This window comes from Eptatretus burgeri, chromosome 1, assembly GCF_056783735.1.
Source record: "Eptatretus burgeri isolate ZD-2024b chromosome 1, Ebu_testis_v1, whole genome shotgun sequence".
Classification (NCBI taxonomy): Eukaryota; Metazoa; Chordata; class Myxini; order Myxiniformes; family Myxinidae; genus Eptatretus; species Eptatretus burgeri.
Window position 1 is genome coordinate 16378152 of NC_140961.1, and position 22305 is coordinate 16400456.

A 22305-nucleotide genomic window follows, 5' to 3' on the forward strand; every position below is an offset into this window, starting at 1 on the left:
TGACTTCACAGAAATTTTATTCCAAAAAATATATTGAAATCACAGCTTGTCCCCTTCAAAATAGATTCCCTCTAGTCTCACACAATTGTCCATCGTCTTCTTCCACGCTTCGATGAACCCCCGGAAAGCTTCTTCTGGAATCCTCCAGAGCTCCGTCGTCATGGCCCTTGATGGCTTCCACATCAGGAAAGCGGGTCCCCTTCATCACCCCCTTGAGCTTGAGGAATAGGAAAAAATCACAAGGGGCCAAGTCTGGCAAATGCGGGGGTTGCTCCAGAGTTGGCATGTTCCTCTCCACCAGAAACTATTGGATGTTCAGGGCACTGTGAGCAGGGGCGTTGTCATGGTGGAGCACCCAGGCGTTGTTCTCCCACAGATCCCTCCTCTTGTCCCGGATTGATCTCATGAGGCGCCGGAGGATCTCCTTGTGCACGTATTGATTCACTGTTTGACCCTGTGGTAGAAACTCGAAGTGGACAATGCCCTTGATGTCAAAAAACATGATGAGCATCACCTTGACCTTCGACTTCGACATCCTTGCTTTCTTTGGTCTTGGTGATGCCGGACTTTTCCACTGACGACTCTGCCGTTTGGTCTCGGGATCGTTTTCGAATATCCACGATTCATCGCCAGCAATGACTCCCGAGCAGGTCTGGATTGTCGAGGCGCTTGATAATGTCTTGACAGACAGTGACTCTTTGCTGTTTCCGGTCCTCGGACAACAGCTTGGGGAACATATTTGCGCACACCTTCCGCATTTCGAGATTTTCAGTGATGATGCTCCAGACAGTGTCCTTGTTTATGGAACGTTCCTCAGCAATCATCTGCACCATGAGTTAACGATCTGCGCGCACCATCTGCGTCACACGCTCGATGTTGTCCGCCGTTCTGCTCGTTGGAGGTCTTCCAGACCGTAGATCATCTTCAAACTCATCCCGTCCCTCTTTGAACCTCTTGTGCCTTTCAAATACACATGTACGTGACATCGTTTCTTCCCTGTAGACTTGCTGCAGCGTTGCGAAGGATTCAGAAGGTGTTTTGCCAAGCTTGGCAAGAAACTTCAGATTGCCTCTCTGCTCACGACTCAGCGTGATGACTCGGACTTGACAACGTGTAAAGCACGACCTGTAAAAAAATCACACAATGAGCGCAGTCAACAATCACCAATCATATATATTGCTAGAATGTTGCGAAAGACTGTGATGCAACCTATTCATTCAAGTTTTGTAAGTGGAGCACACAGCAGGCGCAGTCCCGTTAATTTTTAGATGGACCTCATATATATATATATATTATAATGGAACAGCCAACCAAAATGCGAAAACTCGACCAAACTCGCGTATATTTTGATGCAAATGGGCGAGGGCTGATGAAGTCTCAGGCGATGTTTTGTACTTAACCCAATAACTTCTTCCAAGACGAGTCCGAGTGAACAAATAGTGCATGTGGACCATCTTTTGTCTGCCGTGTGTCAATCCTCTTCTGGTCCAACACACCAATGTTTTGAGTGGTAAACAAGAAATTGTTTTTTTCTCTTTATTGCCCATGCCAGGCATTCTTGATTGATCGTCTGCTCCCTCCACATTTCCTGCGTGATCTCGTAAAATATGGATGTGCATTTTAAGTTCTTAATTTTATTGGTTATAATGATATAGATCTGAGTTGAGACTCTTCCATCCTTTGGAGCACTTTTAGACCCTTTACACCCCTTTAGAATCTAAAAGGGTTTATGGGTCCTATCATTGGACAAAAACTCATGGAACATTTGAACAATTCAGGACCCGCTAATCCTACATATTTTTTTATTGCACGAATAAAATCAAGTTATCTATCAGACCTTTCAACCCCCACAGTGCGCTAATTTTATCGAATCAACCTGAAAATAAACTTTATCCCCTAATGCGCGTCAACTACGACCACTCTCCATGGGGAGAGGGGCGTCTGTACCACTTAGGAATATTCCTAATCCCATGTGCATGCAAAGGAAAAAGTGGGGTTAAGCAATTGGTTCACTTCTGTCTGTCTGTCGCCTGTCCTTCTATCCTCACACGTCGGTGAATGATTAAGGAATAACATAATTTTTAACATTGTTATTATTATGCACCATGCCCTATACATTGCGTCAGTTCTGCTGAACCAATTTCTTTGGTGAGGGTTACGACGCTGGACAAGTCATCAGTTCTTTGCAAGACACTGACCGATGATGCAGGTATTTGTAATTTGTTCAGGATGCTGATGATAACTCACGTACTATTCACGAAGGACACCTTGGGATGTTAAATATCCATCAACTGATGTCAGCGGGTAGGACACTGAAATTACTGACCATCCGAGGGACGACATGCATTGATGAAAACTCCCATCCTTGTGCATGTGAAACACCAGGATGGGAGTTTATAGCTGGGACGGGATTCAATTCAAACACAGGCCAGACAGCTCAGAGGCTCAGAGATATATATATATATATATATATATATATATATATATATATATATATATATATATATATATATATATATATATATATATATATATATATATATATCAACGCAATATCATGATATGGTTTGTGACTTTGTGTTTGTGGTATTACACTTTATGAAATATGATGCAATCATGTAAATGAAATATACTTATTCAGGCAACAGGGATGTACACAAATTAAAGTTTATGCTCAAGATGGGACAGTGTCAAGAGTGCCTGAAACTAACCCAATTCATTGATAATCAAGTTCAAATGGTGCATTTCCCTTCATCAGCACTGCTCGAAGAACTTATTCGTTTTCAACAACTCAGCACAAGTTTACCTGTTGTGATAGGTTGTAATGTACAATATACAAGGAATACTTACTTCAAACATGTGTGACTTTAATCAACCCAACATTGTGCGCAGGGTAATAATAAGAGCTGGTGTCTTCCTATAAGCACAATCAATGTAAATGACGGACCTTGAAGAATCATTCAAAGTACACAGCATTGGCAACCCAACCACCAACCCTGTCCTCCAAATTTATTCCATAGAGAAATTACATTGCCCCATCTTGGGCAACATTCCCTGTATATTTGTATTCCCCGTGTAAGAGTATATTACATTTGGAAGGCAAAGGTTTGAAACAAAATGGAAAAGCCCAAGGCAATGTTGTTTGAAAGAGAAAAACAGAATGGAAAGCAATGCCAGCAATGTAGGAGGAAAAAGGTTTGAAAAGAAAAATATAATAAATAAAGCATACAGAAGACCTTGGGGTAGGGTGTATTAGCATCCATGATTTAGGAACTGCATGTGAAAAATGTGTCCTGCAAACCCTGCTATCGCAGCTACTTATCACAAAATTACGGCACAAAATAAATCTCCAAACCTCGGGATGGCCAGCCCGTTTGAGATCTGTAAGTTGATGGTTGTGATGTTTAAATTTGTGTCGGGGGTGGGGGAGCAGCTGGACAGAAATAACAACGATACAGTCAATTGAATGCAGTTCCTCTTTCGTCAATGGAGCAGCAGGGGTCTGAAAATGGCCATATTTGTCAAGGTACCCAAACCAGCAGTTGTACATTTTCTAATGTGATTCCTACTGAAGCCCAACCCTTACTTTATGAGAAAATGCATGATGACATTTCAGGAGGTAATTGCATTTTGAGAAAATGCTTCTTTCTACCCTCTACCTCATGGCAATTCATGTGCTGGATGATGAATATCTGATTTGGGAATATAATTCGAACTATATCAGCTAACAGCATTCATCACATTCACCCATCAGCAATAAATAATATTGAACACTACTGGTAAGTTATTAGTGTCTGTAAGCTCCAATGAGAGGGCACACTTGGCTAAATAACAGTAATTATGGTCAATTTACAAGTGCTAGTGCGTGCAATTTCTGATGCCAGTGCTTACACAATATATTTTGGAATGTTTCACTAATTTGCAAGTTTCATTTCATTTATTATTTTTCAGGTACTGTACATCAAGACATGTGTTGCACCCCAGCCGGATTGCTAAAAAGTGAACCGAATCACTACCGAGTAGCTCTCTTGGCGCTAAACAAGCAAAACAAAACCAACAACAAAAAAAACACAAGAAAAAGAGCAATCAGAGATTGCAAACCCTCACCAGGACTTCTTTTGAGTGATGTATTTTTTAGAAGTTTTCAGGTGAATCCAATATGGCTGCCAAACCATGTGTCCTATGACATCATATTACCTGGTCATGCAGTACCTCGTAATGATCCATGCAGTGTTAAGCACCGCACACATCGACCTAGTCAAAGGTGGGAACTTTGATTGACAGTCATCCTGACTCTGACAACATGTACACTAACATTCTGGAAAGAGCAAAGATTCGACAGGATGATGTCATGTTGACAAGCCTTCATGGTGTTCCAAATTGGGGACCTTGTTGCCATTGAAGCCAGAAACCTCACGAAAAAGAGGGCGTTACATCAGAAATGTGAGCCCACGGAGTGTCTCCTCAAAGGATAAGCAATCAAAACAGTTTTCTGCTTACACTAGATCAATCAAAAGATTGATTGCTGAATACCCGTCGGTTGTCACCGGTCAAAACCAAGTTCTCATAACTTAGTTTTCTTCCAATCTACTCTGAGAAACCATTTCCATGAGATCCCGTTCAATGAAGGTGTTGATAAGCCAGACTCGTATACCTCTCAGCATCTCAAAAGACAGCTTCTCAAAGAGTGGTTCAATGTAGCTTTCTTTCCACAGTCAGGTGGTACTGATTTGGTAAGACATAACATTGGGAGATGCTTTATGCAAAACAAATAAAATGAGCTTTCACAGGTGCTGAGAGAACTTGATGATGATGAGAGGCAAGCCAATGCAGATGAATCATCTACTCCATCTTTAATGACAAAGGACAACATCATTCACCAGGCTTGTCCTCCTGATCCACTCCCATCCTGCAATTAAAGCAAAAGAAGTCTACTTTCTGACAGGACATGATGGTCATGCCATCTTTGATGACATGATGGTCATGCCATCTTTGATCGACTCAACTTTGAGCAGCAGAACACCTTGTTGCCAGTTTACTGCCTGTCAGGGTGTGATGGTGTCAGCTGTTTCTATGGGCATGGAAAACGCATTGTCTTTCAGTGTCTTTTGCAGAATTCCAATCAGTTTCAGCCTCTTGGGTTTCTTGGTTCCCAGAAGTACCTCTCCAAAGAGGGAGAGATATCCACCATGACGTTTGTGGGAACAGTGAACTGTGACAAAACGTAATGTGCTTTAAGCCGGTGCTGATAATGATTCTGTAGCTTGTTTTAAATACTGTATCTGTATATGATAACCAATGGCTGGTGTTGGCTTCGTGGTTAGGGTGTTGGGCTTGGGCTCCCAGTATTCTGAGTTCAAATCCCACTTATCAATTGAATTAATACCAGGTGGGGTTGACTCTGCCTGTCATCCTTCCGAGGTCGGCAAAAATGAGTGTCAGCTTGTTGGTATCCTGTGTCGGAGTGGCGACCCGTCCAGGATTGTACCCAATAGCCAAGGAGACTGCTTAAGCAGCACCAACGCTCTGCACAGGGTATGAGCCCGATGGATGGATGTAATGAAAGGCAGGCAGCACTCCACTGAATACTCTGCATTGCGAAAAGGCAGGCAAGAATCCCCATATCGAAAGGATACAACATTCCAGGCACCCACCCGAAGGGACAGTCTTAGGTTAACCCGAGGGGACCACCGTCTGGTGGATGACACCTCAGTACCATCTCACCACACACCTCAGTGTGTTTTGCTAAATGAAGTGTTTTGTGGTGGTCAGAGTGCAAATCCTGCACCAACCTCCGAGGGAATGTAACTGACTGCAGGAGGACATCCTCAGACACAGTTGGCACGAGACATGGATGGCCGTTAACTCACATGGAGCTCCTCTGTCCTTTGGCAGGTTTTGTATTTAATCCTGTTGGGTGTCCATCTCCATACACCCCAGGGGCGGATCCAGGAATTTCAAAACGGGGTGGGGGGTACACCAGGCCATACTGTTTAAGGGGAGGTGGGGCTTGGGGTTTGGGGGTCTTTTCGCAGGAAATTTTGAGAAATTGATCGTCGGAAACGGCATTTCCTGCGTTCTTGGAAGTTTTCTGCAGTTCGTTGCATTCTTCCCTGGCCCAATAGTTCAGCAGATTTGCAATGACTAATGGGCCAAAGTGGTAAACTTTCCCAGCTGATCCTTTGTTAAAAAAGGCCTGTGCAAACCTGAAGTGTGAAATTATGATGTTGACAGTCTGTGTGCTGGGCGAAGCCCGGCACTGCCACCCGCTGAAGTTGTGAAGCTTCGGGCAAGGGTCTCCCCACAAAAGAGATCAGATAGGATGGCGGAATGTGAATTATTTTATTACTCGTAAATGATGCGATATTGGAAAAGATGTCGCTTGTGTTTCCGAATGATAATGTCACACACATCATGTGGGGATATGGAGAAGTCATGGTGTATGTTCATGAGGGCCAGAGATGCCATCCGACTTTCTCCCACGGAATCTCTTAGGTAAGTCTTCAGGCACTGCAGACAAGAAAATGAGCATTCAGCATCAAAAGAGCCCGCAGGGAGGGTGCATTCAATATGGAGTAGGACTTTGATTGATGGGAATTCGTCTCCATATTATACCATAGGAAAACAATCCTGCAGGTCTAACCTGTTGTGCCTCATCTGTGTATATTTTACAAGCCAATCCACACACGTCACACCTTGTTACTGTACAATGATTGGCACGTGCAAAAGACAAACATTCCTGGTTATACTTCAGCTGAAGGGGCCCAAACCATCCGACATCCATAGGTTGTAAGATATGGGAACAGTGTTGAGGAATAATGAACAGCACAATATTGTTTTCCTTACCCAGTTGATAAGGTCAATAGCTACGTGGCTTCTGGGACCATCACACAGGATATGTATTGTGTCTGAATCATCCGAACCTTGTACATATCTAATAAAATGGTCCTGCATGTAGTCTCACAAAACATGGGAATTTGACCATCCCGTCTGTGTCAGGATTCCATCAACGCCAACAGTTTTTCCCCTGCATCAAGTCTGGCACCATTCAGTGTCTGGGAAAAAGAAAGGAAGGTGGTATCTGATTTTCCCTGTACATAGACCACTCCACCAATGGTAACAGTCTCACTTCTTTCAGCCATTACAGCTGGTGGTTGATATTCTAGACCTGAAATAGGTGGTTTGTTTTCTGTATCGATGCCCTTCTCATCTCCATTACAAATAAGCTGTGATTTGTCCATTAGATTGCATTTTGGTTAGAAGATGGTCTCGTTCTTTGAAATAGTTTCTCACTGATTCTTCTGATGCACAACGTGCTCTAAGAGCTCAGATAAACTGGACTATTTTAGCATGCACAGCTCAGATAAACTTGATGGTTTTACCACACCCAGCTCAGATAAACTTGATGGATTTACCACACACATCTCAGATAAACTTGATGGTTTTACCACACCCAGCTCAGATAAACTTGATGGATTTACCACACACAGCTCAGATAAACTTGATGGTTTTACCATGCACAGCTCAGATAAACTTGATGGTTTTACCACACCCAGCTCAGATAAACTTGATGGTTTACCATGCACAGCTCAGAAAAACTGTATGATTTTACCACACACAGTTCAGATAAACTTGATGGTTTTACCACGAACAGCTCAAATAAACTTGATGGTTTTACCACACCCAGCTCAGATAAACTTGATGGTTTACCATGCACAGCTCATAAAAACTGGATGATTTACCACGCACAGCTCAGATAAACTTGATGGTTTTACCACACACAGCTCAGATAAACTTGATGGTTTTACCACACACAGCTCAGATAAACTTGATGGTTTTACCACGCACAGCTCAGATAAACTTGATGGTTTTACCATGCCCAGCTCAGATAAACTTGATGGATTTACCACACACAGCTCAGATAAACTTGATGGTTTTACCATGCACAGCGCAGATAAACTTGATGGTTTTACCACACCCAGCTCAGATAAACTTAATGGTTTTACCATGCACAGCTCAGATAAACTTGATGGATTTACCATGCACAGCTCAGATAAACTTGATGGTTTTACCATGCAAAGCTCAGATAAACTTGATGGTTTTACCACGCACACCTCAGATAAACTTGATGGTTTTACCACGCACAGCTCAGATAAACTCGATGGATTTACCACGCACAGCTTAGATAAACTGGATGGATGTACCACGCACAGCTCAGATAAACTTGATGGTTTTACCATGCAAAGCTCAGATAAACTTGATGGTTTTACCATGCACAGCTCAGATAAACTTGATGGCTTTACAAATGCACAGCTCAGATAAACTGGATGGATTTACCACGCACAGCTCAGAATAACTTGATGGTTTTACCACGCACAGCTCAGATAAACTCGATGGATTTACCACGCACAGCTCAGATAAACTCGATGGATTTACCACGCACAGCTCAGATAAACTGGATGGATGTACCATGCACAGCTCAGATAAACTTGATGGATTTACCATGCACAGCTCAGGTAAACTTGATGGTTTTACCATGAACAGCTCAGATAAACTTGATGGATTTACCATGCACAGCTCAGATAAACTTGATGGATTTACCATGCAAAGCTCAGAGAAACTTGATGGATTTACCATGCACAGCTCAGATAAACTTGATGGTTTTACCATGCATGTCACACAGCTCAGATCAACTTGATGGTTTTACAATGCAAAGCTCAGATAAACTTGATGGTTTTACAATGCAAAGCTCAGATAAACTTGATGGTTTTACCACACAGCTCAGATAAACTTGCTGGCTTGACGATGTCCAGCTCAGATAAACTTGATGGTTTTAACATGCCCAGCTCAGATAAACTTGATGGTTTTACCATGCACAGCTCAGATAAACTTTATGGATTTACCATGCAAAGCTCAGATAAAGTTGATGGATTTACCATGCACAGCTCAGATAAACTTGATGGTTTTACCACGTACAGCTCAGATAAACTTGATGGTTTTACCATGCAAAGCTCAGATCAACTTGATGGTTTTACCATGCAAAGCTCAGATAAACTCGATGGATTTACCATGCACAGCTCAGATAAACTGGATGGATTTACCACGCACAGCTCAGATAAACTTGAGGGATTTACCACGCACAGCTCAGATAAACTGGATGGATTTACCATGCACAGCTCAGATAAACTTGATGGTTTTAACATGCCCAGCTCAGATAAACTTCATGGATTTACCATGCACAGCTCAGATAAACTTGATGGTTTTACCATGCACAGCTCAGATAAACTTGATGGTTTTACCATGCACAGCTCAGATAAACTTGATGGTTTTACCATGCAAAGCTCGGATAAACTTGATGGTTTTGCCATGCACAGCTCAGATAAACTTGATGGTTTTACCATGCACAGCTCAGATAAACTTGATGGCTTGACTGTGTCCAGCTCAGATAAACTTGATGGTTTTAACATGCCCAGCTCAGATAAACTTGATGGATTTACCACGCACAGCTCAGATAAACTTGATGGATTTACCATGCACAGCTCAGATAAACTTGATGGTTTTAACATGCCCAGCTCAGATAAACTTCATGGATTTACCACGAACAGCTCAGATAAACTTGATGGTTTTACCACGCACAGCTCAGATAAACTTGATGGTTTTACCACGCACAGCTCAGATAAACTTGATGGCTTGACTGTGTCCAGCTCAGATAAACTTGATGGATTTACCACGCACAGCTCAGATAAACTTGATGGATTTACCATGCACAGCTCAGATAAACTTGATGGTTTTAACATGCCCAGCTCAGATAAACTTCATGGATTTACCACGAACAGCTCAGATAAACTTGATGGTTTTACCACGCACAGCTCAGATAAACTTGATGGTTTTACCATGCACAGCTCAGATAAACTTGATGGTTTTACCATTCCCAGCTCAGATAAACTTGATGGCTTGACCATGTCCAGCTCAGATAAACTTGATGGTTTTACCATGCACAGCTCAGATAAACTTGATGGCTTGACTGTGTCCAGCTCAGATAAACTTGATGGTTTTAACATGCCCAGCTCAGATAAACTTGATGGATTTACCACGCACAGCTCAGATAAACTTGATGGATTTACCATGCACAGCTCAGATAAACTTGATGGTTTTAACATGCCCAGCTCAGATAAACTTCATGGATTTACCACGAACAGCTCAGATAAACTTGATGGTTTTACCACGCACAGCTCAGATAAACTTGATGGTTTTACCACGCACAGCTCAGATAAACTTGATGGCTTGACTGTGTCCAGCTCAGATAAACTTGATGGATTTACCACGCACAGCTCAGATAAACTTGATGGATTTACCATGCACAGCTCAGATAAACTTGATGGTTTTAACATGCCCAGCTCAGATAAACTTCATGGATTTACCACGAACAGCTCAGATAAACTTGATGGTTTTACCACGCACAGCTCAGATAAACTTGATGGTTTTACCATGCACAGCTCAGATAAACTTGATGGTTTTACCATTCCCAGCTCAGATAAACTTGATGGCTTGACCATGTCCAGCTCAGATAAACTTGATGGTTTTACCACACACAGCTCAGGTCCTCTGTCCATGAAGTTGCAAAACCACTGCATGACACTTGTCATCTTTCTGACGCTTCCTGACGTGAGCAGCATGATCTGTCGCCGTGGTCAATTCCTCAGTCCTTGTGTAGCCATACCGTACTGACCGAATGCAGTAACAAATTTAGCATGTGCTGCCTTCTCAGACTCTCTCAGCTGTGATAGAATATGTTCAGGACCAGATATGGTACAATCAACAGAAACTCTACAACCATCTTGAAGGGCAGTCAATGGTGCTGCATCGTGTCTAACAGCAACACCATCTTCCATCACTACACGGGTGCGCTCTTATAAGTACAGTAGGTGAGTTCGAGCATCTTGGTACCTGTTTCGAGGATGGGGTAAACTGAAAATACAAATATAACAAACAACGGTTACATTAAATTCAGGTTTATATCGATGTGGCACTTTTGGTAATCCTCCTCTTTTTTCGGACATTCAATGACACTCACTCGTTTTGTCTTGAAGAAAAGTTAGTGATACGATGATAAAATCGAGACGATTGATCCCGACGGAGACGGTATTGACCACGTTTGGAGGCTCACCAAGCAGATCGGGTGGACGAGTCCACGAACGCGATCTACGAGGTCTACCCCCCCTCCCCCCGTTAGTGGACTCGTCCACCCGAGTGTGGAGCTCCTGATGTTGCAGCTTCTTCCTAAACACAACCAGTCAGGCTGACGCCCTGCATCAATTGAGGTACTGTATATGCTGGAAAAATGGAAATAAGAGTTGTATCGCTCCATAATTTGTGGATAACAAGCTCGAATGAGCTAAGATCCTCGTCCTCTTAATGATGACGTCATAAAAACGAATATGACGTCATTGTGATGTATCAGGTTTGCGATAAATAATTATCTGTGCTCACTGCTAATGCCCGGCTTGATTCCCGCAAACAAAATTCAAACAGCTTGCCTTGTTTCGGAGATGATGGTACAGGCGATTTCCATTAGCAGCGATATTATGACGTCAACTTATTTTCTCGGAAGAATTTCCAAAATCGGAGATGGTTACTGCCTGCGCGTGGGCTTTCTGCATATACATGGCAAGTTTCATGAAGATCCGATGAAAACTCTGGGTTGTGAAGCAAAAAATGTCAAAAAATAGAAATGGCGTCATAAAAATTGAGATGACGTCATAGTGATGTATCATATGTGCGGTAATTCATCTCTGCTAATGCCCTGTTCGATTCCCGCAAACAGAATTCAAAAAGCTTGCCAAGTTTCGGAGATAATTTTTTCGGCGATTTCCATTAGCGGAAATATTTTGACGTCATAACTTTTTTTTCTCGGAGGAATTTTCAAAATCGGAGATGGTTACTGTCTGCGCAGGGAATTTTTACACATAAATGCCAAGTTTCAGGAAGTTTCGATGAAAACTGTAGGCTGTGAAACAAAAAAGTCCACAAGAAGAAGATGAAGAACAACAACGTGAGTAAGACTTAGAGATCCTCCACGAGGAACTAAAAATTTGGAATGAAAATATCAGTTTGTGTGAAAGTGAAACCAAAACATATGCAAAGTCTGGGGGGGTCTCACCCCCTGCACCCCCCTTCTGGATCCACCCTTGCACCCTCTACACCAGCAGGACCAGGTTGGGGGAAGCCAGTTTAGTCACCATGCTGAATCATGTTGACTGTGGCATCCATGCTGAACTTCTCAAGGCTGGTGGAAATGCTGCACTCGTGTCGTTGCATGCAGTTCTGTGCTCTGCCTGGAACACAGGCATCATCCCAACTGACTGGAAGAGGGGCCTTGTTGTCCCTCTCTGGAAAGGGAAGGGTGATCGCCAAGACTGCAACAACTACCGAGGGGTGACGCTGCTCTCAGTGCAGGGTAAGGTCTTTGCTCAGATAATTCTTGATCGGGTTCGCCACCATCGGCTTAATAAGCACCAGCGTCCAGTCCAGAGAAGTCAGGCTTTACACCAAAGAGGTCAACGATTGACCGTATCCTTGCTCTTTAGGTTCTCACTGAATGCAGGAGAGTTTCAGCAGGGGCTGTTTGCAGCCTATGTTTATCTCTGTAAAGCGTTCGATTCGGTGAATCGGGATGTCCTCTGGAGGATTCTTGGTCTTCGTGGGGTGCCACCAAAACTGATCGATCTGATGTCTGAACTCTACTCTCTGGTACTCTCTACTACTCTGGTACTGAGAGTGCTGTGAAATTTGGTGGTAGCATCTCTGACTTATTTCTAGTTGCTACTGGAGTTCGTCAGGGATGTGTTCTGGCCCCCACACATTTCAGCACTTGTGTGGACTGGATTACAGGGAGGATGTCAGAGAGATCAAGCTGCAGTGCATCGTTAAGGAATGTCAAGATCTCTGACCTTGATTTCGCAGATGATGCAGTCATCTTTGCGGAGACTTTAGATATCCTTTTGGGGGCCCTCGAGGTGCTGAATGAGGAGTCGGAGCCGCTGGGATTACAGGTTTCCTGGGTCAAAACTAACATCCAGGGTTTCAATGACATCTTGGATGCTGCTATCCTGTCGGTACCTGTTTGTGGCGAGGATGTTGAGGTCACGGAGAAATTTACTTACCTTGGCAGTGATATTCATGTCTCTGCCGGCTGTGAGTCAGAGGTCAATAGACGTCTGGGTCGGGCCTGGGGAGTCATGGATTCACTGGATAATGGGGTGCGGCGCTGCTGGCACCTGTGCGGGAGGACGAAAGTCTGAGTCTTCAGGTCCTTGGTGCTTCCAGTCTTGCTCTATGGATGTGAGACTTGGACTCTGACCAGGGATCTGAGACGGAGACTTAATTCCTTTGGTACCAGTTCTCTTCAGAGAATCCTTGGCTATCGCTGGTTGGACTTTGTGTCCAACGAATGGTTGTTGAGAGAGACTGAAATGAGATTTGTTAAGTGCATAGTCCGTGAGCATCAGCTACATCTGTATGGATATGTGGCTCATTTTCCTGATGCTGATCCTGCTCACCAGATTCTCTCAGCGAGGGAGCCTCGTGAGTGGAGGAGGCGAATGGGCTGACCACGTTCCTCGTGATTGCAGCAGGTTGATCGGCATCTGAAGGAGATGGGGATGGACCAGGCATCTGCCTGGGGATGGTCAGACGGAGGCCCTTGGAGTTCTGGTGGAAAGTGGACGGATCGACTCGCTGCTCCGGTGCATGTTACGGCGCATGTTCTCATACCTGACCTGACCATACATATTCACACTGTGGTTATGATATGCATGATTTATAGCCACATGGCAAAATGTAGTACTGTTTGCTTGAGGACTGCCCTCCAGAGTGGGCCCTGCTGCTTAATTGCGTATGCAGCACAAGGCTGCGGGGTAGCATCATTGGCTGAGGGTGTGGCTGTGCCGCTGATGCACTGCCCCCTGCGGTTTAGAGCACGAACTTGGAATTTGTTTATGGTGCCGGCGATAGCTCGCCTACTCTTTGTGAAGGACATCGTAGGATCTTTAACGTCAATCAACTAATGCTGCAAGACAGGACACCAATTGAATGTCCATCCGAGGGACGTCACATACATTAATGCATCAGCCTGCATGAAACATCAGGGTTACAGTTTATAGCTGGGTCTCGATTTGAAAGCAGGAGAGACAGCTGAGTGGTGAGTGCCCTTACCTCTCGGGCCTTGGCTATCCTGCTAGCCCTTTGAATATGGTCTATTTGAGACATAAAGTGCAATTCACCCTTAAAATAATTGGAAGAGACTTTGGTCCAGAGTGATATCAGACGAAGAAAGGAAAAAAAACAGCACTCTACAGTACTTGTTGGCTATCAGCGCTATCAGCAGTATTCACTTTTATTGTAAGATAAGTGTATTACATGTCTCAAAGGCAGGGCCCACAGGCATTCTTGTGGAGATAGCTGTCTCACATGGTACACAAGCAAATCTGGAAACCTAAATTAAGGATTGCACTTCTCATAATCAAAGGAGTTTCATTTAGAAAGCAAATCATAACCAAACTCATATGCGTCATATTGAACGAACAAAGAAATAGTTGATCTTCCATGCAATGGAATCAACATGACCTTGAGCGAAGTATGAAAACCACCATGGGAAACAAGGGAAAGCTTATGTTTCTGCCATTAATTATTTGCCGACTTTTGCTCTGACGAAGGGTTGACAGTTGACACCCTGAAACGTCAGCTTCTCGCTGCATACCATGGCGGTCAGCTATACGCCCAATCAACATCTATCGTTGTACCTGTCTGCCGACGCAGATCAGCACTAACCTTCAACTCCAAGGCGAGTCTTCATTATCCTTCCAAGGCAAGCTTTACCTATAATCAAAGCTTCCAACCATAAACACTTGGGTTTGCACTTCATCAGATCGGCGAGGATGTCACTTTGTGTCAAGAGTACAGTCGCTCCTTGTTAGCAGAGTGTAGGTCTAACTGCCAGTTGCAGATATATCTATTGATACTGGCCAAGATTGTGCAATTAGAAAACGTCACTGCTCCACATTTCACTGAATTGTCTTACTTTGACACAACTCTTTGCTACTTTTACTGCTCTCCTCCCTACCCTTTGCTGCCCCCACAACCTCGCAACCAACTATCCCCCTCTCTGACACATCTTTTTGCTCCTTTCTTCCCATTCCTTCACCCATTTGCAATCACTGCCCCCACCACCACCTTCACCCCAACCATGTGCAAGATTAACCTATGCCACAGCACGCTGATTGTACATACAGTTCTCCGATGAAGGTAAGTCTGTTTGTGGTTGAGACTCGAGACACTATCAGAAGATTCAGGCCGGAACTCTCAGCGTGAGCCTTCTGATAAAATGATGTTGGTTACAACTCCATATAAATTACTCCTCAAAAGTATATTCCCACTTCCTACCTGTCCTGTATTGATTAATTCACTCATCAGTTTTGAGCTTTCATGCAAACCTCCCCCGTGTCCTTCCTTCTCAGTGTCTTCCCCCACTATCACGATCACCATCAGCAGCACATGCCACAAAGGTTATATGTCACCGCTTGGTAATCAAGACCATTGGGAGAGGAATTTGCACAGGTAAGATTGGCTGAAAAGTTAAATTTTCCTATGCTTGGTTTCCTGTACAGCTGTTGATGATCAAGGAAGGTAATCAAGAGATCCAGTTTTAAAGTGGTAATTGTAAGTTTACTCACAGCAGAAGTTTGAGTTTATATTTTATTCAATGACGATATTAAATAATGTTTCCATTCTCCATTCTAGGTCCAAGAAGTGGACAACTGTACTTCTTAAAAACCAGCGTGATCGTTGCGGAACAGACTAACGAGAGTCACCTTCCAGGTTGTTATTTGTGAAATGTATATTCATAAAGTTATCCGAGCAAAATCTGACTTCTGCTTCATGAGAAATGTTACTCTAAATATATTTGAGGGTGACGATGTGATCAGCACACACAACTTTAAATTGAAACAAGTCTGAAGACGACGATGGTTTACGAGCGGTATTTGATGATGTAGATTGTTTCAGAAGTCAAGGATGAGACAATATGACAATGTTTGACCAAGTTATAAAAATGTTCAACATGATGTGGTACGCGTGACGGGTTATTAGCTGCAAAATGTCGAAAACCCGGTTTCGTTCAACAACTTTAAAAATTTGACCTTTGCATAACCTTTAAAGGTCACAAAACAATATTGTGGACATTAAAATAAGGACACAGGATACGTGCTATAGCTTATTGGAGTTAGTTCGTCGAAGAAGGTCGAAAACCCTGTTCGATTCCCACAAATTTGAAAATTTGACCTTTGTGAACTTTAAAGGTCAAAGGTCAAGGATTATGACCTTTGGTGCAAAACTTCCTCTGGAACATTCCAGGAACAATATAACGTCATATAGGCTATATGGCATTTCACACTCCTCGGATTATCCATACTTTGATGAAATCAGCGTAAAAACAAACTTGAAGAGTGCGCCACGGGCAAGGTGTTTGAGATCGAGCAAAATGGTTTCAAGACTTTAGGTGGGGAATGACCTCAAGATTATGCATAAAAAATATTGTCATCCTAGCTCTCAAAGTTTGGGCGGTCGTATGATTTTTATGTCAAAATTCGCAATTTTCTAAGTTTGTGACCTTGTGACCTTAACCTTGGGACGAAAATGAAAAATCGAGCTCTGTGGGGCTATGCAGGTGCCATTGGGCTAACCAAATACCGAAACCCCTGCCAGATTTGACAAAGCCTTCGGAGAAGATGGATTTTTATGTCAAAATTCGCAATTTTCTAAGTTTGTGACCTTGGGACGAAAATGAAAAATCGAGCTCCGTGGGGCTATGCAGGTGCTATTGGGCTGACCAAATACCGAAACCCCATCCAGATTCGACAAACCCCTCGGAGAAGATAATTTTTTTATGTCAAAATTCACAATTTTCTAAGGGTTCCTGCTCGCCCCATTGAATATGGTCTATTTGAGACTTAAGGTGCAATTCACCCTTAAAATAATTGTTAGAGACATTGGTCCAGAGTGATGTCAGATGAAAAACAGAAAAAAAAAACAGCACTCTACAGTACTTGTTGGCTGTGAGTGTTACTGCCATCAGCGGTATTCACTTTTATTGTAAGGTAAGTGTATTACATGTCTTATCGTGACCTTGTGACCTTGACCTTGGGACGAAAATGAAAAATCGAGCGATGTGGGGCTATGCGGGTGCCATTGGGCTAACCAAATACCGAAACCCCTGCCAGATTCCACAAACCCCCTAGGAGAAGATGCAAATTGAAATTGGCTACCCCCTAAAAACACGTTTTTTGGGCATGGCTCTGACCATAATGGGCGCACCACGCCCATTTTCAGGAAAACACAACTACATCATGATATAAACCTCCCACCAAATTTTATCAGGATCGGATCAAAACCCACGGAGCTATGTTCGGGACAGACAGACATACAGACAGACAGACATACAGACAGACAGACAACAATAACGAATATAGTGGTCATTTATTTTTTTCGTGAAAATATTTTTTTCCTGAACCAATAAACAGTAAGGTGGAACTATCATTGCATCTTGCATTACATTTGAGAGGTAATCATCATGGGTGACTTTTGTAATTGAAAATGGCTGTTCACTTGTCATACCTGAACCCCTGGGTGCATGAATTTGTTAAAAGAGTAGGACCTGCTGCTCACACAGCAATCACACTACGAGATGGCGAACTACAGTAAGTATCAAGGAACATCTGAGAAGACCAGACCACTTGCTTATCCACACTTGCAGAACCATGACCACACTACACAACTGATCTTCTTATTGACGAACAATCAGGTTCCTTCCTTCCTGGTACAACAGGGAAAACAGGCATTTGGAGTAAGGAAACTTGCCCTGGTTTTATTCTGCCCAGGAATTGAACCTGGGTCCTCTCACTTGTGAGGCGTGCAAGACACAGCACAAGTATCATAAGGCTGGTGACAGAAAACCCACTCTCTTTTATTTTTTACAAACTCCACACTTATTCAAATTACTTTAAAGTTTAAGCCGATCCTTGATGACACATAAACTGCTCCAGACAGTGAAGAAGGATTGCGAAAAAGCCGGTCTCGATGTAAACCTAAAAAAAAACACTAAAATCTTCTCAAATGAGAAGATCGATGTGTTCACATTTGGAGACGATCACGAGGAAATAGTGCAAAGTTTCATCTTCCTGGGATGTAGGATTGAAGTGAGTAGAGAATGCAGAGGAAGAATTAATAGATTGTCAGCATTGGGGAGAACAGCCATGTCACGATTGACAAAGTTCTGGCAAGACAAATATTTGTCTTGGCAAGGCTCACCAACTGCCGTGCGACTTCTTCGCATCAAACTAAATCAAACTAAACTGTGCAACTGTTGAATGCGGTTGCAAGTATAAGTATTCAGCCCCTTCGGTCTGCTTGGTGGAAGCACCTTTTGCAGCAATGGCTGCTATGAGTGGTTTTGTGCCGGTCTCCACCAGGTTTGCACACTGAGATGGTGAAATTTTTTTTTTTTTTTGTATACCTTGGTCGAGGCTCGTATGAGAGCTAACACACAACTCACAGCAAGGAGGCATGAGACAAGAGGGGCGGGAGTGGAAGGGACAAAACAGTGGGGAACAGACACATTAGGTGAACTGTGGAAGGGAGAGGGATGGGGATGGGACGGGGAACATGGCGAAGAGAAGATGGACATTTCAGGGACTTTCAGGAAGGAAAGTAGGAGAAATGAAGGAAGTGGGCTTGGGTGGATTATCGGGGGTAGAAAAGATCGAGGATTTGGATGGGGGAAGATAAGAGGTGGTGGTGAACAGCTGTTTTGAAAGCCTGGAGGGAAGAATGGGAAAGAATAGAGTGAGGAAGTTTATTCCAAAGGCGGGAAAAAAGAGGAATGAAAGAGTGAAGATGAGCAGTGATTCGTGATTTTGGTAGTTTTACCAGAAGGGGGTTGTTGGCGGACCTTGAGCGCCCTGTGGAAATGTGGTGGGGACAAATCGCAGAGAGAGCAGGGGGGCAAGGCTGGAGAGGAGTCGGTAGAAGACAGAAAGACCACCGACCAACCTGCGGTGATTGAGTGAGAGGCCCAAAGACTCAGCTTCATTGCGGGAGATGCCGATGATCTTAAATGCCCTGGTTTCGACAGCGTGAAGCCGAGAAAGGTGGGAGGCAGGAGCACCAGCCCAGAGGGGAGAGCAGTACTCCATCAGGCTACGGATAAAAGCTTTGTAAGTGGTCAGGAGCTCAAGAGGGCCGAGGAAGGACTTAGCACGACGGAGGATTCCCAGTCGGCGACTGGCTTTTGAGGCGAGGTTGGAAATGTGACTTTCCCAGGAAAGGTCATGGCAGATAGTGAGACCTAGAAGCTTGAAAGAAAAGACTTCTTCCAGAGGATTGTTGAGAAAGTGGATGGGGGGGTTTTGTAAACGGTCCTTTCGAAGAGACATAGTGAGAGTGTGAGATTTGTGTGGATTGAAAGACATGTTCCACGTGTTGGACCAGTTTGTGATTTTATCCAGATCTGCAGTGAGTGAAGAAGCTGCTGCTTGCCGGTCTGAGGGATGACAGATGGTACGGCAGAGGGTGGAGTCGTCGGCAAAGAGAAATAGAGGATTTTCCAGAGAGTCCGAGAGATCATTGATGAAAACCAGAAAAAGAACAGGGCCCAGAACGCTACCTTGAGGAACTCCAGCCTGCACAGGAAGAGGGGATGAAAGAACTCCATTTAGGGCCACACGTTGACTGCGACAGGAGAGGAAATCTGCGAGCCATGAGTGGAGATGGCCTTGAATACCATGGGAAGAGAGTTTGGTGAGTAGGGCAGGGTGCCAGACTGTGTCAAAAGCACGTGATATGTCCAGGGATACGGCTCGGATTTCCTGTCTGGCATTGAGGACCTCCATCCATTGATGGGAGAGCAGAAGCAGCATATCCAGGGTAGAGTGACCTGGTCTGAAACCAAATTGATGATTGGAAATCAAGCCATTGGAGAAGAGGAAGGATTTCATATCTGAGGCGATGATGGATTCCATCACCTTGCTGATGATTGGGAGAAGGCTGATTGGTCTGTAGTTATAGGGATCTGTTTTTGCACCTTTTTTATGCAGGGCAGTGATGTTAGCAGATTTCCAAGCAGATGGCAGATGACCTTGGGCAAATGAGAGGGTGAATAGAACAGAGAGAGGGTGAGCAAGAGCAGAAGAGCAGGCTTTGAGGACACGTGGGCTGATGCCGTCTGGACCGGTTGCAGAATCTGACTCGAGGTTTGAAAGCAAGCTCTCCACCTTGTCAGGAGAAAAGGATACAGAGTCCAGGGACAGTTGGGTGCGACTGGGTAAAGTGGGTAGAGATAGTGATGGGTTTAGGACACAAGATTTAGCTGCAAACACCGAGTTCAGACATTCAGCTTTATCACGTGTGGAATCAGCAGTGCGGCCATTTGAGGTAAGGGAGGGGATGGAGGGGGAACATACACCAGAAACAGATTTGATTAAACGCCACCAGGATTTTGAGGAGGGAGAGAGGTTTGAGAGTTCAGACTTGAGATGAGAAAGATGTTGTTTTCTGGCTCTCCTGAGGGTGGATACACACTTGTTCCGAGCTTTGTGGAAAGAACTGAGATTGCCCTCAGTTGGGTTTGCTTTCCATGAGGCAAAGGCAAGTTGTTTCAGGACAACTGCCTCGCCACAAGCTTCAGTAAACCAAGGGCGGGAGGAAGGGTAAGACAACTGAACACGAGAGGGGATAAATCTGTGCATGAGGGAGAGCAAGTTTCTTTGGAAGAATTCCCAGGATGAGTTGATGTTTGAGAAAGTAGTGATAGGAGACCAGTCTGTAAGTTTGATGGCTGCTCGGAGACCCTGCCAGTCGGCTTGAGTGAAATGCCAGACTCGACGGCGGTGAGGTGGTTCTCTGATAACATCCAGAAAGATGTCCACTTTGACAAGGACGTGGTCAGAAGAACCAATTGGAGCGAAGGAAGAGCAGCAGATATTGTCAGGGAAATTTGTCAAAATCAGATCCAGAAGAGATGGAGTACCATTGGTTGAGATCCGGGTCGGGAAGTTGACCGATTGAGTCAGTCCCAATGAGTCGCAGAAAGCTTTTGCTGAGGTGCCATGGCAGGTGAGAGAGGTACCCACACCTAGCCAACTGGCGTGATGACAATTGAAGTCACCACATAAGAGGAAGAGAGAGTTTGGATGAGAAGATAGAAGATGGTCCATGTTTTCGGATAGTGAGGTGTAGATGGAGTCATCACTGTTCGGTGGACGGTACAGTACACATATAAACATGAGGTGGGAGTGGAGGGGAAGCCGAAGCCAGAGGTATTCCTGGGGGTGTGGGGGAGTGAGAGCAGTGCATGGAGAGTGAGGAATAGAGTCTTTGATGAAGAGAGCAACACCTCCACCAGGACGAGGCTCAGGTCTGTCATACCGTAAGAGGGAGTAGCCAGGGAGAGATACTTGGGAGTCAGACACGTCTTGGGAGAGGAAAGTTTCTGTTAGGCAGATAATGTCTGGTTTGTCAGTGGCAACCTGTATGGAAAGATCTGAAAGGTTTGAGCGAAGGCCCCGGATATTTGAGGTCCACACTTTTAATGAAGAGGAAGGGGAGGAGGCTTTGGGTGCAGGAGGTGGAGGGGGAGGGGAGGGTAGGACAAGGGACGAGGGGGCAGGTAAGGAGGGTTGCTGAAGGAGTGTGGGGTATTGCAGAACAGCGAGGGGAGGGGGCCGAATGAGGAGGAGAAAAGGCTCTGTGGTGCTGGGGGAGAGGGGGGACAAGAGAGGGGGAAGAAGGCAGTTGAGGATTTGAGGAGGTGGAGTGAAGAGATGGAGGTGAGAGGGCAGTGGAGGGAGGCAGGTTGGTGGATGAGAGGGGGGGCAACTTTGAGAAGGAAGAGTGAGGGGGATGAAAGGTGGGAGAAAGGTGAGGGGGGGATTTTTGAGAGAGGTGAGAGGGAGGCTTGGAGGGAGAAGAGTGGGATGGTTGCTTTGAGAGTGAGAGTGAGGGGTGAGGAGGGTGATTTGGCACTGAATTTGGAAAAAAAGAATGGTTGATGGAAAGCGAGCATCCATGGCAAACTGTGGTTTTTAAAAGTTTTAGGTCAGATATGCGATTTAACACAATTCTTGATGGGTGCAATGAAGGCGAATTCAGAGCATGGAGAGAAGAAGCGCTGTAATAGTTGGATTTTTTAGGCAAGGAATGAAGGAGAACTCGAAATGAGAGCAGTCTGTTAAAATAGCAGAAGAGTAGTGCATT

The 22305-nt window shown here is 44.3% G+C and overlaps 1 protein-coding gene and 1 long non-coding RNA gene across 5 annotated transcripts in view; one reads left to right on the plus strand and one right to left on the minus strand.

Annotated features, from left to right (window-relative positions):
• Positions 1-14979, minus strand: LOC147033936 (uncharacterized). The gene is made up of 2 exons (XR_015056175.1): positions 14830-14979; positions 1-1125 (listed from the first exon to the last, which is right to left on the minus strand). It is a non-coding gene; the product is annotated as an uncharacterized LOC147033936 (long non-coding RNA).
• LOC147033937 (uncharacterized) overlaps positions 14974-22305 on the plus strand; it is a 17836-nt gene continuing 10504 nt past the window's right edge. For all 4 annotated transcript variants that reach the window (XR_015056173.1, XM_085873638.1, XM_085873615.1 and 1 more), the window contains exons 1-3: positions 14974-15303; positions 15516-15615; positions 15799-15876. Coding sequence is in view for 3 of the 4 variants with exons in the window: in XM_085873638.1 (XP_085729764.1) it covers positions 15262-15303; positions 15516-15615; positions 15799-15876 (220 nt within the window). In the remaining variant the exon portion in view is untranslated. The remainder of the gene's footprint in view (positions 15304-15515; positions 15616-15798; positions 15877-22305) is intronic.